The sequence below is a fragment of the Phalacrocorax aristotelis genome, chromosome 1 (assembly GCF_949628215.1).
Source record: "Phalacrocorax aristotelis chromosome 1, bGulAri2.1, whole genome shotgun sequence".
Classification (NCBI taxonomy): Eukaryota; Metazoa; Chordata; class Aves; order Suliformes; family Phalacrocoracidae; genus Phalacrocorax; species Phalacrocorax aristotelis.
In genome coordinates, this window is record NC_134276.1 from 156,226,786 (window position 1) to 156,242,325 (window position 15,540).

Consider the following 15,540-nt stretch of genomic DNA (forward strand, 5'->3'; position numbering starts at 1 on the left):
GATGCATAGCAATACAGAGTGGCACAGAAAGTGTGCATGAGTGTCTGGGCGCCTTGTTACATGATATTTTGAATACGGTCAGGAATTAAATTAATAGTTCTCTGTGCTTATTTTAAAGCTTTCACAACATGAAAAGAAGCGTAGTTAACTGAGAAAGGAAATGAGGAACAATTTATTCTTAAATAGGAATCACTGTGGCCATGTCTTCTTTTTCATGAGTTTACACAATGGGTTGGATTAGTCTCTGGCTGAGGCATATGTGTGTGTTGGTAGAGCTGTGCTTCGAAACTGTTCTTTGTGTCTGAGACTGCTCAGTGCTACTGGGGCTTCATTTCTATGTGCAATACGTTCACCTGTTTCTAGGGTGTTGTGGGGTATTTTTTTTTTGGTGGTGGGTTTTTTTTTCCCCCTCCCTCTTAAGCAGTAATGTGCATTTCTCAGTTCTCTAATCTGGAGACGCTCAGATTGTCAGTGCTTTATAAAAATAGTCCAGGAAGGCACCCTGCCAGCTAGAGTCACAGCCTGGGACGCAGGAGAAGTGGCAGAGGAGTTGGCTCCCAACTTTCCAGCAGACTTCCCCCTGCCTGAAGAAAGCTGGCATGGGATTTCCAGGTGTAAATGGTGGCTGAGGAGCTCTGTTCCCGCAAGGAGTGAAAAAAAAAAAAAGTGATTGCTGGCAACCTCCAGCTCCTGTGTTCCTGCCTGTGCCCCGGTCCCTCAGCTGAAAATGGAGAACTTTTTCTCCACTGGTTGTTGCTCCACATTATTTAAACTGTAGGCTCCACGGGCCTAGAATAAGCCTCTTACTTATGTGTAACTCTTGCCAAATTAGGGCCCGGGGACCTTGGAGGCCTCTAGCTGCTAGTATAAACCAAATAATAACGGGACTCACGGTATGTTACTTATCACTTAGTCCTACAGAGTCTGAATTGCCTGCAAGAGCTGGAAGGGGACAGTGCTCAAGACAAATCAATTTGCTGATCTCTGAAATAATTAAGCAAGAAATTCCAGGCTTGAGTCCTATTTTAAACTTTAAGCAGTGTGCTATTCTTTTTTTGCATTTCTCTGCCTGCAGTGAATGGGTGTCTGTAAACAAAAGAGGTAGAGTGATTGAGAAACTCTTTTTTCTTTCTTTTTTTTTTTTTTTTTAAGGAACTATCTCCTAAGAAAATTAGCCTTTTCCCTTGTATTTCTCTGTTTTTGCATACCTCTCCTTTTTTCCTGTGTTAGTGTTGTGGGTTTTTTCTTTTTTTGTTTGTTTTGCTTTTGTTTTTGTTTTTGTTTTTTTTGTTCTTGCTTTTCCCTGAGGAAGATAGGGATGATAAAATTTTCTGTTTTCATTTAGATTTCCAGATGATCTTTGTGTACTTTACCAGACTGCAGCATAGAAAACAAAGCCTTGTTTATTGCCTAACAGCATATATGTGTTTTATGATTAATGTGATGTATTTGTAATACATGGGACTGTTAATAGATAGGGAGATCAAAGTCTTCTGTGAATTGACAGCAGCACTATAAACAAGGTGAGAGGTTTGCAGGTGTTTCCCACACGGGTGTTACACAAAAACATATGGCCTTTTGCCATGATGTACAGTGTGCGTGCTCCATCTTTTCCTGTGCAGCAAGGCAACGTTGCTGTGAGCTTTGCTCAGAGAGCACGCCCGTGGCTCAGGATGTGGGGGATGCTGTTGGCATCGGATGACCATACAGTGTGTCCAGAGAAATCTTGGGGGAACAGAAAGGATAATGCTAAATTGGTCCTTCAAATTAAAAGTAGCTGATCGTTCTGCTACATTGCGTGAGAAGAGAAATCTGCATTCCTGGGTCGGGGGGAGGTCCCTGGCAAATGTTGGAAAGGGAGATGGTGTGCTTGGTGTTGCAGGAGGGATGAGGCAGTCCAAGCTGCCTCTCGTCTCACTGCTCCTACCTCAGCTCATGGTTGGGACCAGCAGCTCATCTCTCAGATACCTCTTACCTCCATGGGGTAACTTCTGTGGCCATGGCCATGGCAGGCACAAGGTGGGGGTTCAGACATCTGGGCCACACCTCTGCAGAAAGCAATGGTGGGGCACACACAAAACAGCAGAAATGATTGCTGGATTGCTGCTTATTCTTGCTGATAAAAGAAAAGAGGCATTTGCTAAGTGACTAAAAATTTGCCGAGGGGACCAAAACATCCTGGGTGAAACCTGGACATGAGGCGGAAGTCTCTGTCCCTTTCATTGATTGCCCTAAGAGTGGTGCTTGTCTGCTCTTACGAACCAAACTGCTGCAGCTGAGTGTGTTGGGTGCTGTTATTAAAACACTCCGAATATAGACTGACTTTTTTTCTTCAATATTCTGTAATTTAACCACCCCTTTGATCTGCAAGCCCTTTGTGAAACGCACTGGAGGGCAGCCTGCCTTTCCCATAACTTGTGGGAGCAAATCCATGCCCTCTGTCAAATGCTTCTGAAAAACTTTTTGCCTGGCCCTCCGGCTGCCCGCTTCTGCACCGGCAGCCCGCTGGGCAGATGGCTCATTGTCCACCCTTTCAACTGCTGATGGAAGCTCTCCTCAGGCTGCTGATATACTGGTACCAGGTCTTTCCTGCCTCACCTTCCAGTAGAGCTGCTGGTGTAAAAATGCGGATTTTTTTTTTTCTCTATTTTTGAAGGGCTGCAGTTTAAACTGAAATTTAGTAGAAATTGCCCTCATGGAATAGCTTAAATAACTGAGGTCTCATCTACACTTGAAAATTACACTCATACGTGGGTCATGAAATTTATTTTTACCGGTATGTCAGTGTTACAACAGGTGCCCACGTGAAAAGAGTTGCATCGCTCTGAGGATGCCGTACTACATTCATACATTCTTGTTGCTGGGCAGGAGTCACGAGCTTATGTATTACATCCTGAATGCCCTACATGAAAATATTACAAAGGGTTGGGTCAAGCAGTGGAATGGTACTGTATCACTGTAGTTAAAGGTAGGACTTTTGTGTGTGGACAAGCCCTGTGAAAAGATTAACCTAGAGAAAGTTATTAAAAAGTGCTGTCCTAAATTATTCATGAATCCATTTGTAATGCACTTGCCGGGAGGCTTTTGTTTTTCTCAAACTCTTATTTATTAAAATCTGACAAGAATATCAGGTTTTGTTCAATAATAAATCTAGGTCTATGGGAGGCTGGTGATATCCACATGTAGTAATACAGAATCAAAATGAAGTTACATGGTAGGGGTGACTATGTTATTTACTTGGGAAGAATAGATTATTATTCAGGAGGATTTTATCTGATATTTGCCATTTTGGAACATGTAAAAAAAAAAAAACCTAGTTGGGAGCTACCTTCTTGGTTTGTGACTGAGGCCTTGATCCTTCTAAGGATTTTAAATATGTTGAAACTTAGTTAAGCATATTTCTGGTGGCTTTGCAGGTTCTGGACCTGTGTTTGCTAAATGAAGTAGCTCAGATGATCTTGTTTCATACTTAGCTGTTCTTGTCCTTTTTTTGCTTAACTTCAAGGGAAGATCATGGAAGTCATGCTCCTAGCCTGTGGATTTTGACTTACTAGAAAAGGTTAGAAAGATTATATACAGAAAGTAGGAGAATGGAGGAAGGCCAGATAGAGAGCTTCTACTGTTTGGGACACAATAAAAGATGGCTGTCTGTGTGTGCTTTACAGCAGTCATTCCTTAAAAGTAAGCAGAACTTTGCTTAAAAAGCAGTTTACGATTTTTTTCAGTATTTTCAGTTTATTAATTTTAGGAGATTTTTTTCTCCTTCTCTTCTTTCTCCTTTTCTGCCCTTATTTATAACTGGGTAAGGAAAGAAAAAACAGTACCTATAGATAGAAAGTTAGAGAAGAGTAAATGAAAGAGAAAGAGCTTAGCTGTGGAAGCAGAACTGGGAGTTCGGGTGCCTGGTCTGAGTTGGAGGATGATAAATAGATTTGTTTGCATAAACTTGGCTTGTGACTCACTTTCTCATAAAAGCAGCTTGAGTAGGAGATGCTCCTGTCCCAAATTTTAGTCCTGAATGCTTTCAAGCACAAAGTGCACTGGGACGTAAGGGCTCCAACTGAGAGTACTGTCCTGTTATTCCAGTGGACTGGAGCTGGAGCTCTGCAGCTTCCCAAGTTTGAAATAAACTACAAGTGTGTCTGTGTATCTCTCTTTCTCTCACACATACACACACACATATACATGTGCTTTGCATGCTGTGCCCTTTTTGATGCCTCTTGGTGGTCAGGGTTAAGCTGTCTGGATAGACGTAATCAGCTTCTGATTCAGATTTGGAATCTGGTGTTAGGGCTTTGGTCCCTATGAAAATCTGTGTTGGAGGACCATCGCTCACTACCCATTAAATGAGGCAAGGAACTTGATCAACTTGGATAGGGGAAGAGAAAAGCAAGGTGTGAGTATGAGAGGTCAGTATTCATGGCTGATCATCCCAGGTAGGTTTGGAGCAGCACAGGTCTTCACCTTGGGAGCTTGCTTTGCCTCTCTAATGCTAGAGAAATTGTACAAAGTCCAGGCAAAAGGGGCATGTAGGCCATTATCCTCTTTTGCGACCAAAGCACTCTTTAAAAAGAGGCCTCAGCTCTTTCTTATGCACCTATTAGGATTCTGAAGAAAAGTTTGACTTTGCTGTGGTTTAGCAAGCTGGGAGAGGTAAAAAAAGTTTTATTTTAACAGAATGTACAATCTGTATCTAAGGTTCAAGTGGAGCCTGTGGGTTGGATTTGGGAAATAACAGTTACCTCTTGAAACCCACCAGAGAAGAAAAGAAATGTCTTCCTTCCTGAAGAAAATTATTTTCTGTTCTTCTCTGCCATTTGTTTGTTATGAGTTTTGGTCGTACAGGGGTCAAGGTGGACTGCGAAACCCTGCTTTGGAATCAAGATATTTGTCTGACTTGTTTGCCCCCGGTGAAATCAGTGCTGCTGCAGCTTCATTGCCATGGGAACCTCCAGTTACTAAATTTAATTCAGCTCAGGGTTTGCTTGTCTGTTCTGTTGCTACAATGTAGACAGGTGATAAGCAATATATTGATACTAAGCTATATCAAACCAAAATGATTAGGCATTGACATTTCCACAGTATTACAGCATCTGTGGTATTGCTCTTGTGTTCTGCTCTGAGCTGCCCAGCCCTCCTGTGCCTGCCTCCAGCCTCCCCTTCCTCTCTCCTGGCAGACCAATGGCAGCACCGCCTGCATAGTCTTTCTGGTCCAGCAATCAGCAAAGGTAGGGACTGCAAGGGACCTGGACCTCTGCTTGCTGATGTACTCCTTCCTCCCCCTGCAGCACAGCCAAGCACGGAGCACCTGTGGGCCTTGGGGGGAATGCTGCTGGAGAAGGGAGCTCTGCACCCCTAGGAATCGTGGGGTTGGGGGAGTCCCAGTACCTCTGCGGCATCCACAGTTTGTGAAGTCACCCAAGGACAGACGCTGGCTCTAAGGATCAGATAAAACTGGAAGCGAGAGATAAAGGTTGTACGAGCAGAGAGTGAGAGGCCCCAGTTTTCTTCTAAAGTTTTATTAATGTCTTTAAACTTGGTGGACTTTTTTTTTTAGTTTTTCCTTTTTTGTTTCTTTTTTTTCTCATTAGTTTTATGTAAGGTATAGATGACATCTGTTAGATGGTCATGTTTGTGGTAACGCAGAGCTTGGGGTCTGAGATGCACTTGATTCCAGTGTTTGTAGAAGTGGTGGAAGTATGCTTTTGCTGCAGCCACGCTGGACAGACTTCTGGAAAGGGTCATTGTAGAGAGGGTTTTGCCTTGGAAAGACATTTCATGTGGCTAACTGCAGGATAATTGATTTTGTAGGTCTTTCATGATTGCTTGGGTTGTTGGTTACTAATGTTTTGCTCCTTTGTAGTTTGGGTTAGTGATACTACATCACTTTGTATAGAATTCACAGTGAGCGCAGAGCGTGTAAACTGTATGTTAGAATGTTGGCTGAGTATCGATTAATCAGTAAAAGGTTTTAAGCTGTTTCCTTTAAATTCCAGGACCATGCATCTTAATTTAATAGTTGAGAGGAATGGGGAAAGATACTGATTTACCCAAAGGAATATTTGGGATATTTGTTCATGGCAAGTGTTTTCAAGCCAACAGAGGTATTTTAGGAAAGGTGACGGTTCTCTAGTTGATGTTATCTGCTAAAATGACCCTCTACTTTCTTTCCTTGTAGATACTACATTGGTCGCCAGGCGTTTGTGGTGGTCTCCACGCCAGAGATGATCAAGCAAATCTTAGTGACAGACTTCAGTAACTTCACCAACAGAACTGTGAGTAGATAGAAAGGTTGGCTTTGTGGAGGGAGGTGGTAGTACTGTTAGTATGAGCTCAGACTGAAGGTGTGCTGGAAATAGGGGGAAAAAGTACTACGTGGTTCAATTAAACTTGAAGGTATATAAACTCACTGTATACACTTCAAAGACTCCTCTTGCCAAGATGTATTGAGGATGAAACAGAATGTCCTTAAGAGATACAACACCCTTGTGACTGAGGCATCAGATGGATGCTGAAGAGAGAGGCTTTCAATATCGAGTTTTGCCACTGACCTCCTGCAAAATCCTGGGAAAATCACTTACTAGCTGTCTTCCTTGTTCTCAGTCTGTAACGTGGGGACAGTGCTATTTGCTTTCTCCCACCCATGGTCAGTTTTGTGTTTTTAGACTTTCTAAGGCAGGAGTGGGCTGCTTGGGACAGGGACATGCCCCCTGCAGCTAACATGCATTGCTTTGTCCTACTTACCGCTCTGAAGATAACAAATAGCAAAGAATGAATTTGCCGTTAGCAAGGACTTATACATATGCTGTTAGTTACTTATTTTACTTATCTATGTACACATATATATATTAAAAAGCCCTTTTTCATGTACCAGTTAGAACAAATAATGAGGGGGGAATGGCCAGAGGGATAGTAAAGATTTCTGGCAGTTCCTCAGCATTTTACAAGGAAATACTGTCACCGTGACTGCACGCTGCCTCAGTGCCATACATTCCCTGCTTTCTCCTGGCCCCTTTATATGCTCAAACCTGCTCAAATAAACTCACATGTATTCAGGAGGGTTGTTTGCGCCCTCAGGGAAAATTTCATCTCTGATCAGCTGCCTGTCTCCTCTGCTCCTCTGATCCTTTCTGCAACCAGACAGTCTGTTTGCAGACTGCTCGTCAACTTTGCTTGCTTCTTTTGGTACATGAAGTTCATCTTGTGACTACCTGTATCTTATTTAATAACCACTTGTACCAGTTCTGCCTATAACTCACATCTGAATGGAAGAATTCCTGTGTGCAAGCTTCTGAGGCTGAAGTTGTTGTGTGCGGCAAGGGCCTTTTCCCCATTTTTCCGTATTTGGGGGAATTCCCCACCTCTTCCTTTCTTCCACCCCCAAGCAGGAACCATTTTTCTTCCTGTCTACAACTTTCCCATGCTTTTCTCTTGTATTTTTGATAGGAATAGACTGCACCCACTATTCATAGCAGTAGCTGGTGCCCAAATAATACCTCCCTGAAATCGGAGAGCATTCCTTTGAGGGTACATTCAGATATTCATTCTGCTCTTAATTTTAGTCAGCCTTGTCATTTGAATACGTCTGTGCATTGTCACCCTTGTTTGGTGAAATTTTTCTTTCTCTCTAGGCTTTTATGGTCAGAGGTTTATGTCTCTCTCTTGTGGTTGTACATCTATGTGTCATGGTCTGTAACATTTGTGTTCCTCTCTAAGATTCAGGTAGGCCAGGTCACCATAGCCAGTCTCTCTCCGTTTTTTTTCTCCATCAGGGATCTGTGTAGGTTCATATGTTGCCCTTATCACTTGACTGTCCCCTGAAACATCTGTGGCTTTTCTCACAACATCCTGCTTTATGGATGAGGAACTGAGTCACAGACTGAGTGACATCCCTGCCACTAACCAGAAAGTCTGTGGCAGATGAGGAAATGTAAGCCCTAGCCTTCTCTTTAACAAAATGAACAGTTTCTCCCCTGTGCACTGTTGCTATTTCTGGCTTGCTTAATGCCCATGAGTCTAATTCAAATGAACTTGCTTCATCTTATGTGCTTTTATCTGCTTGTTCCATGGTCTTCTCACACAGCTGCAATCTTTGAGCATTGTTATTTCTCACTTTCCACTTTGTTCCCCCTGTTCTAGCCATTGCTTTTCACCTACTGAAGATAAGGAGCCTTCTGTTTCTGGGTCCTTCCACATCTAACCTGGGGATCTTTTTCCCCTCTTGATTTTTCACACTTGAAACTGCAGCTCCTTTTTAATTCACAATCAGCTCTCTCAGCAAAGTGTTTGGCTATCCTGTACACTAATTATTCTATATGAAAGTAAATAATGCTGGATGGTTTGTAATGAAGGCCAGTGGAATTTATTAAGATGTGATTTTGGTTGCATGTGAGTAACGGTTGAAGGGTGCGAATGAGAAAAGCACTTTCCAAGTAATAGAATTCTCTCTTCTCATATTGACTGGATAAATGTCATTTTAAGACTTTTAATTGGGTTGCTTCTGGTTGTATATTTTAAAATTACTCAAAGCAAGCTCCCCTACTTTAAGTGAGGGTTTCTATTTGCCAGTGGAGAATTAAAAATGCAAAACAGATCACCCTACCTTATTTTACCCATTCCTTTCCCAGATGATCTACTGATGAGTGGTTATAAAATTGACTTCGGAGGCAGTGCTGTTCACAAAGCTAGGCTAATATCTTTCAGTCCAGACATGGCACATCCGTATTATTTCAACCCAAAGCCTTTTTTTTACCTTAAGAGTGTCAGTCTTTCAGGGTGAGAAGGATAGGAAGGGAGGTGAGACCACTGGGTTTGAGTAGGCCTTGGGAGAAACCACTGGGCTTTTCTTCCCCACCTCCCCAAATCCATTTCCAAAATCAAGATTTGTACCTCATCTACGAGAGGTGAAATCTGAGTTATCTAACCCAGAATTCCACAAAAAGAGATTATTCGCCACGCTCTGTAGCAGTTGTAGCAATCATATGTTAACAAAATGTTACCAAATTGCAGGCTGTGCAGGACTAATTCTAAAAGTTAAGTGTATTAGGGTGTAGAAAAAGTTTATATACCATGTTTATTTTGCTGTTCTTTAAATTAATGTTAAAATATATATATTAGAGTAAGAGACAGTGGGAAATAGAACTTGTGAAAGGTTGCAAACAGTGGATGATGTACTTGATAGAAGGGGATAAGATGATGATTCAGTGAACTCTGAGCTTTTATTAAAGCGGTCTGTAATGTGATGTCATGCCTTTGAGCTCTCAGAAGAATGACCTTAATCTGGGATTGTGCACTTGCTGGCTGCTTGCTGGAGAGTCATCAGAAGACATTTATGGAATCAGGGTGGTTTTAATGTGCTGAGAGGACCCTTTTGGAAGCATCTTGTGTCCTGTCTCCGCACCCAGAGAGACCTGGACCACTTGTACACTTCTCTCACATGGAACCTGTCTGCTCACTCATTATATGGACAAAGTAGATTTTGCATGTGAACAGAAGCCAAATTTCTGTTAATTTTATGCAATTATGTTTCCCTTTGATATTATACATCTCACATCTTTACTATGAATATCTTTCAAATATTGCTGTGAAAAGCCATTTAGGCTCCCTTGCCCTCTTCCCCTGTTTCTGAGTTACTGATTAGTAATTCTTGCAACAGAAATGTATGGTGACTGCAGGTCAAATCTGCATTAAGGTTTACTTCCTTTCAGAACAAACAACCAAGTCTAGCACACAGCGTGTTATTCCCCTGTAGGCATGGGGTACATCTATTGTTAACTGTATAATCACAAGAAGGCAATAACGACATTTTAATTCCCCACTTAATTCTGACTTAAGGTAGCCATTTAAAAACAAAAATGTCTACTGTAACGTACCTTCATACTTGAGGCATGTGAAGCCTTTTTGCTATGTTTTTAATTATCGTTGAAGAAGAAAAGATGAAAATTAGCTTATAGACCTTCTGCCAAAAAATATGGAATTGATTTTAATTTAGGTTAACCATGGAAACCTCAGCCAGCATTCTAGGCAGGGCTGTGCTGCAGTAAGTGATACCTTTTTCTCACAACTATGGTAAGTCGTCCCTTGAATAGAAGTTTTCTTTTAAGAGCATCAAGACTGTTTTTAGCTGCATTACTGTGTTGTGAGTGAGATAGGTTTATGATGTTTGTTGCATTCTGCCAGGCAGGATAATGATACATAATCTGTTTTCAGATTGTTTTTGATTTCTGCATTGAAAATTTGTTTTTGAATTAGTGCTTGAGAATCATCAAACCATACTTTTAAAAATGTAGGAGCAGAATGTTAAGATGGAGCAATGTGAAGAGAGATATTACCTGGTATGTCATTTAAATAATTGAGAAGTTGTAGGCCAAAGATTTGCTAAAAATGTGGATCAGTGAGCCCAAAGGCAAAGGTAAGTACTGGCTAGTCAAGGTTTGTCAGGCTTTTGGAGTCAGTGCTCTGCCAGGATCCATGTGGCTATCACAGGTGGAAACTAGTAGTTGATCCAGACCAAATCCTTAAATCTGCATGCCAACCAGCTGGAGGAGGGTGATATCTTGATGTAGATTTGAAAAATCTACACCAATTCCAATAGCTGTAAGGAAACATCACTGCTTTCTCATCAGGAGCGTTGCTGCTACGGTGGAAAAAGTAACAATGGTTTAACAACAACTAATAATAAAGTGGTAAAAGTAAGAACCAAAGAGTAGCATGGAAGCTGATATAACATGGCAGTACAAATTCCCTGTATCCCTCTTGAAGGAAAAGACAGTTGCCCTTGCTGCTTTTCTTTTTGCTTCTGTCTGTCCTTCCCCTTCCCTTTCTCCTAGTTCTTCTGTGTGGGACATGATGATTCTTTTCCTGTGTAAAATTTGCCAAATCTGTAAAAATTTGTTAAATCTGTAATTCTTCAGGCCTAGCTGTGGCATTAAACAAATAAAATACAGCCATCAAATAGGAAGGAGCCTATTTTCTGCATCTTGTTCAGCTGTGGTCCAGGTTGGCTGCCATACCCCTGAATCGGCTGTTCTTCCTGGTCTCTTGTTAGGGGACACAGTACTGGCAAGAAAAATGCCTGTGTATATTGCTCTGGCAAAACGTCTACCCAAATTTGATCCAAGATGCCCTCCAGAGGTCCCTTCCAACCTCAACCATCCTGTAATTCCGTGAATTTGGGGTTAGGCCCTCAGCCAGCATAAATCAGCCTACTTCCATTAACTTCAGACAACCCTACACCGGCTGGTAGTGATTATGTATCTCCAGTGTGGGGCTGGGATGCACAACTGACTTCAAACAGCTCAGTGTGGTGCCTCAGGAACTGACTCTGGGTGTGTGTCCTTGGCCTTTTGCAAATAAAAGGTCAGTTGTGTGTCTTGAGCAAGGTTGTACTTGATGACTTCTGCCTTGATTTTTAGAGTACAGGCATTGCCTGTATGCAGCAGCCCAACTGATGTGCTGTCATTCAGTAAACTGTGGTAACTTAGTTGTGTATCCAAACCCATAGTCTGATCCAGCTTATGGGCTGGGCAGTTTCTTCAGTCCCTTTCTCACAAATGCAGTTTATTGTTTTGAAAAATAAACCCACTAACATGTTCGTTTGGAGACACATCATGTAAAAATAGTTAAGGAATGAAAAGTTGTGTAGTGTTGCCAAAAGACGTGTATACATGCTGTCTTGACCCTGTACCCTTGGTTGTTTGGCTTAGAAAGGTTTCTTTTCTTCAAATTAAATGTCCTAGGATTATTTCCGGTTGTGACAATGCCATCATCATCCTTTCATGTGAATTTCTTAGTTTATTTCCAAATTGTTGTTGCAAAGTGTGATGAACTCAGTTTGTAAACAGATGATGAGTGTGCTTCGTTAGAGGCTCACCTCCACATGGGCGTGTAGTTTGGACCACTAGTGACCCACAGTATGATGGTGGGTAAGTCAATATTTGGAAGATGATTCAAACAAATGAGGAAAAAAGGATGAAATACATATAATGAGATCTTCATTTTTCCACCCTTTAAAATGACTCTTCATTGGGATGGTTTAGTACATGAGTGATGTTCCAGTGTGTGCTAATAATCTGATTGTGCTATTTAGTTTTGAAAACAATCTGGTTTTTATGGCAGCAGAGGGAAGGAATGTGCTTTAAATTTGTTCACTGCCTCAGTGTTTTTAGGTACGTTTTTTTTTTTTCATTTTCCCATTCCTTCATCTTGGTTTTTGTTGGGTTCACATAGGACATGGAAGGTGACCAGCATAACACTCTGGAGCCAACTTGTCTCAGGATTAGTTGTTACACCTACATGTGTGCATGCATGCATATTTGTATATATTTATGGATGCATACAGATGCACGCATATTGATTTGGCATCTCTATAATTTGAGGAGGTGCTGAATCTCTAGTCCTCACTAGAGCCTTGCAGGTGTCAATTGTGCCATATCTTATGATGGGAACTTCACGAAATGTGCCTCTTTGTACATGTCGTGGTGACATTTCAGTTCTTGATGCAGCAAAACCATCGCACCTGATGGCAGGCTGTGCTTTGAACATCCAGTTCTTTGTGATCCAGAGCTGCGATGTTCTCTCCTCCCTCCCTCGCTTCCTCCCTCCCTCCCTTTGTAGGACAAATTCAAGTAAGTGTCGATCCTGCCACATGTACAATAAGGCTCAGTCTCATTGAGCTTAGAATATTCAGTGGTTCCAAAAATCCTTCCTTACAAGGATATGTGAAAAGGTGTCCAAGCAGTGAATGTATTAAGATTTACTTTTTTGCCTAGCAGTTTTCTACAGCTGCTAGATCATAGTTGGTTGAAATCTTGGCTGGTACAGCATCATTATAGAAAGGGAAATATGCTAACAGGGAATGCATTCAGCTGTATAGCACTTAACTGTTAAATATTAATTTGTTTAACTGCATTTTTGTGGGTGCTGTTGTACAGCCATGTAAGCCCAGATGCCTGAACGATTTTCCAGTGTCAGACCCTGCCAGGGAGCTGAGCAAGGGCTCTTACCCTTGTCTTGAACTGATGGTTCTCACTAGGATGTGCCAGAGCAGGAGCTCCCAGGCTCAACAACCATAATGATGTATCTCCTTTCTTCCCCCAGTGTGCCTCCGTGGCTGTCTTCTAGACATAGTAGGGTACCTTTCTAGCTTGGTCAATGCATATGTAACTATTTTGTTGTCTTCCTTACCTGGTAAAATAGCTTTTAATTCTGCATTTCTTTTTTCGTTCCTTTTTTTTGCTTTCAGAGCTTGTTGGTTAATTTTTCTGCGCAATTAAATCCAGTTTTGTTTAAACGTTTTAAAGTAGCAGTGCATATGCTTGCAACAGGCACTTTAAAATTAAAATAATAAATATTGAGGGGGTCATTTCTTTCAGACTGTACGTCGTCTTATGCATGCACAACAAATTGCCCCATATTCCCCATATGCTGAAGCTAATAGCACAAAACTAATGTTGTCAAATGATCACTGTTGTTGACTGTAAAATTAATCAGACTTTGGCTTCAGTTAGCCTTAAAGAAAGACTTGACATATTAGTAGACTGTGTTCTGGGAACCACCTGATCCTCTGAATCCCAGTGGGATGAAGTCTGGTTTTGTGATTAGGGCTCTAGGTTGGGATTTAGGAGCTCTGAGCTCAGTATTTGGCTTTGCTGCAGAATTCCTGTATTCACAAGGGCAAATCATTTAGGAAGTGCTTTGTCACCTTAACAAATGTAAAAGAGTATGTTGGGAATTTCCAGCTGAACATTATCATTCGTGGATGTTAGTGCTTCAGAACTGATGGCAAAGGGTTGGGATTTGGTTTATCTGTTAATTCAAATGGTTGTGGTGGGAGGCCTTTTTGTTTTTTCTTAAAAGAAGCTTCAGAAATATAGAGGGAAAAGTTTTATTGAAAAGCTTTTTTTTGTTTTTCCTTTTCAGTAACTTCCTATTTTGAAGTATTAAAAAAAAAACCTGAATAGTAATGTTAATATTAACAGATTCAGTTGAGTGTATTTTGAGGATTATCTTCTCAAGTTTGTCATTTTTATTTGTAATTCTAATGCAGAACAGGAAACCAAGTAAAATCTCTGTCCTGCAAAGTGGGAAAGCTCATTTGTACTCTACCTTGAACACCTGTCATTTGCCTCTGCTGACTACTATTCATAAAAAGATCTTAACATTTACTTACTTCTGTGCACATTCTTACGTCTCATTTAATTCAGTGGGCCACGAGTGTGTATTTACCTAAGTATGTTTATTAATAATCTGTGCAGAATGGGGACATTTCCTTAAATAGGAGCCTTTGGTTTTCTCTGCCTCGCATGGTAAAGAGGGCAAACAGTCCCTTCTCACACATTTAAGTATTTGATAAAGACTTCTGAAAGTTTAGGAAGATATCAATCACAATAGTTTGGAGTGCCACAGAATGGCTTACAAGCAATCAATATCAAAATGCTGACTGTAGTTGAGTCCAATTAGTTTGAGGATGGTCTAGTTGACTGACTTGGGAAGATCCTCAAAGACAAGACTCTCTAAATGACGTTTTATTTCCTCTGAGTGGTTACTTAGATGGTTTGCTGTCTGAGGAAGGTTTTCTGTGTTGTTGTGGCTGGAGGGAGCTCTCCTGCAAGAGGTCAGCATGTCCCCAGCAGTAGCAGTCAGACCGTAGTTGGGCTTGGAGAAAGCCACATTTCCTCTAAGGGTGCTATTTTAACTGGCTAATGTATTGTTGTCCAGGTAGGTCATGTGAATTTGTTTGCTTGAGATTTATGAATCTCTAATTGAGTAAGCAAACACTAATATTTGTTACATTTCCAGGTGAGAGTAAATAGAACTGGCTGATCCCTCCTGTATGAAGGACTAGCAGTGATGGTAGAAATAGATGGGTTACGCAGAGATGGAATACAAAATAAAACCTTCCCATTTTTTCTCTTTTCCAGACATGGCTTGTCTGTTTTCAGATGCTATGGGCCATAAACCTAGGCAATATGAAAGCAATGCAATTGACTGAAGGAGGCTAGAAGGCTTAAAAACAAGTTTTCTCCTCCCTTGCCCCCCATCAAGACATGATGAATCAATAGGTTGAGACCACGGCTGATGTTGAGATGCACAGTCATCTTATCTTTTATAGGATTTATTATGAAGAGACGTATTTTTCAGGATAGGTCTAAGTATTTGAATCTATCCCTGAGTCCTTCTCTGGTTTATTAATGGGCTGCAGTGCTGCCATCACCATGGTATCCTGCTACCTCTTCCTCTGTGAAGACTGCAGAACTGCATGTTGATGAATTTTACATTTTTAATGCTCCACTCTCTGCCTGTATCTATAAAAATGGCTTGCAAACCCATGGGGGAACACAAACACAAGGACAGTCTGGTATAGAGAAATTACTAGGGTTGCTGTGTTGTTTTGTTTGTTTTTAATGCTCTTTTTTTATGCTAGTATACTGCAGCCATCATGGGTTCAATACCTGCTCCTAGGTAGACACCAGAACACCAGATGGATTACATACTTTAAAGCGCTAATGATAGTGGCTGATAATGTGTGCAAATCTCCCT

At 41.3% G+C, this 15,540-nt stretch overlaps 1 protein-coding gene across 8 annotated transcripts in view; it reads left to right on the top strand.

Annotated features, from left to right (window-relative positions):
- Positions 1-15,540, top strand: part of TBXAS1 (thromboxane A synthase 1) — a 246,768-nt gene that overhangs the window by 108,339 nt on the left and 122,889 nt on the right. For all 8 annotated transcript variants that reach the window (XM_075074660.1, XM_075074670.1, XM_075074718.1 and 5 more), the window contains one exon: positions 6,179-6,275. In XM_075074660.1, the coding sequence (XP_074930761.1) occupies positions 6,179-6,275 (97 nt within the window). The remainder of the gene's footprint in view (positions 1-6,178; positions 6,276-15,540) is intronic.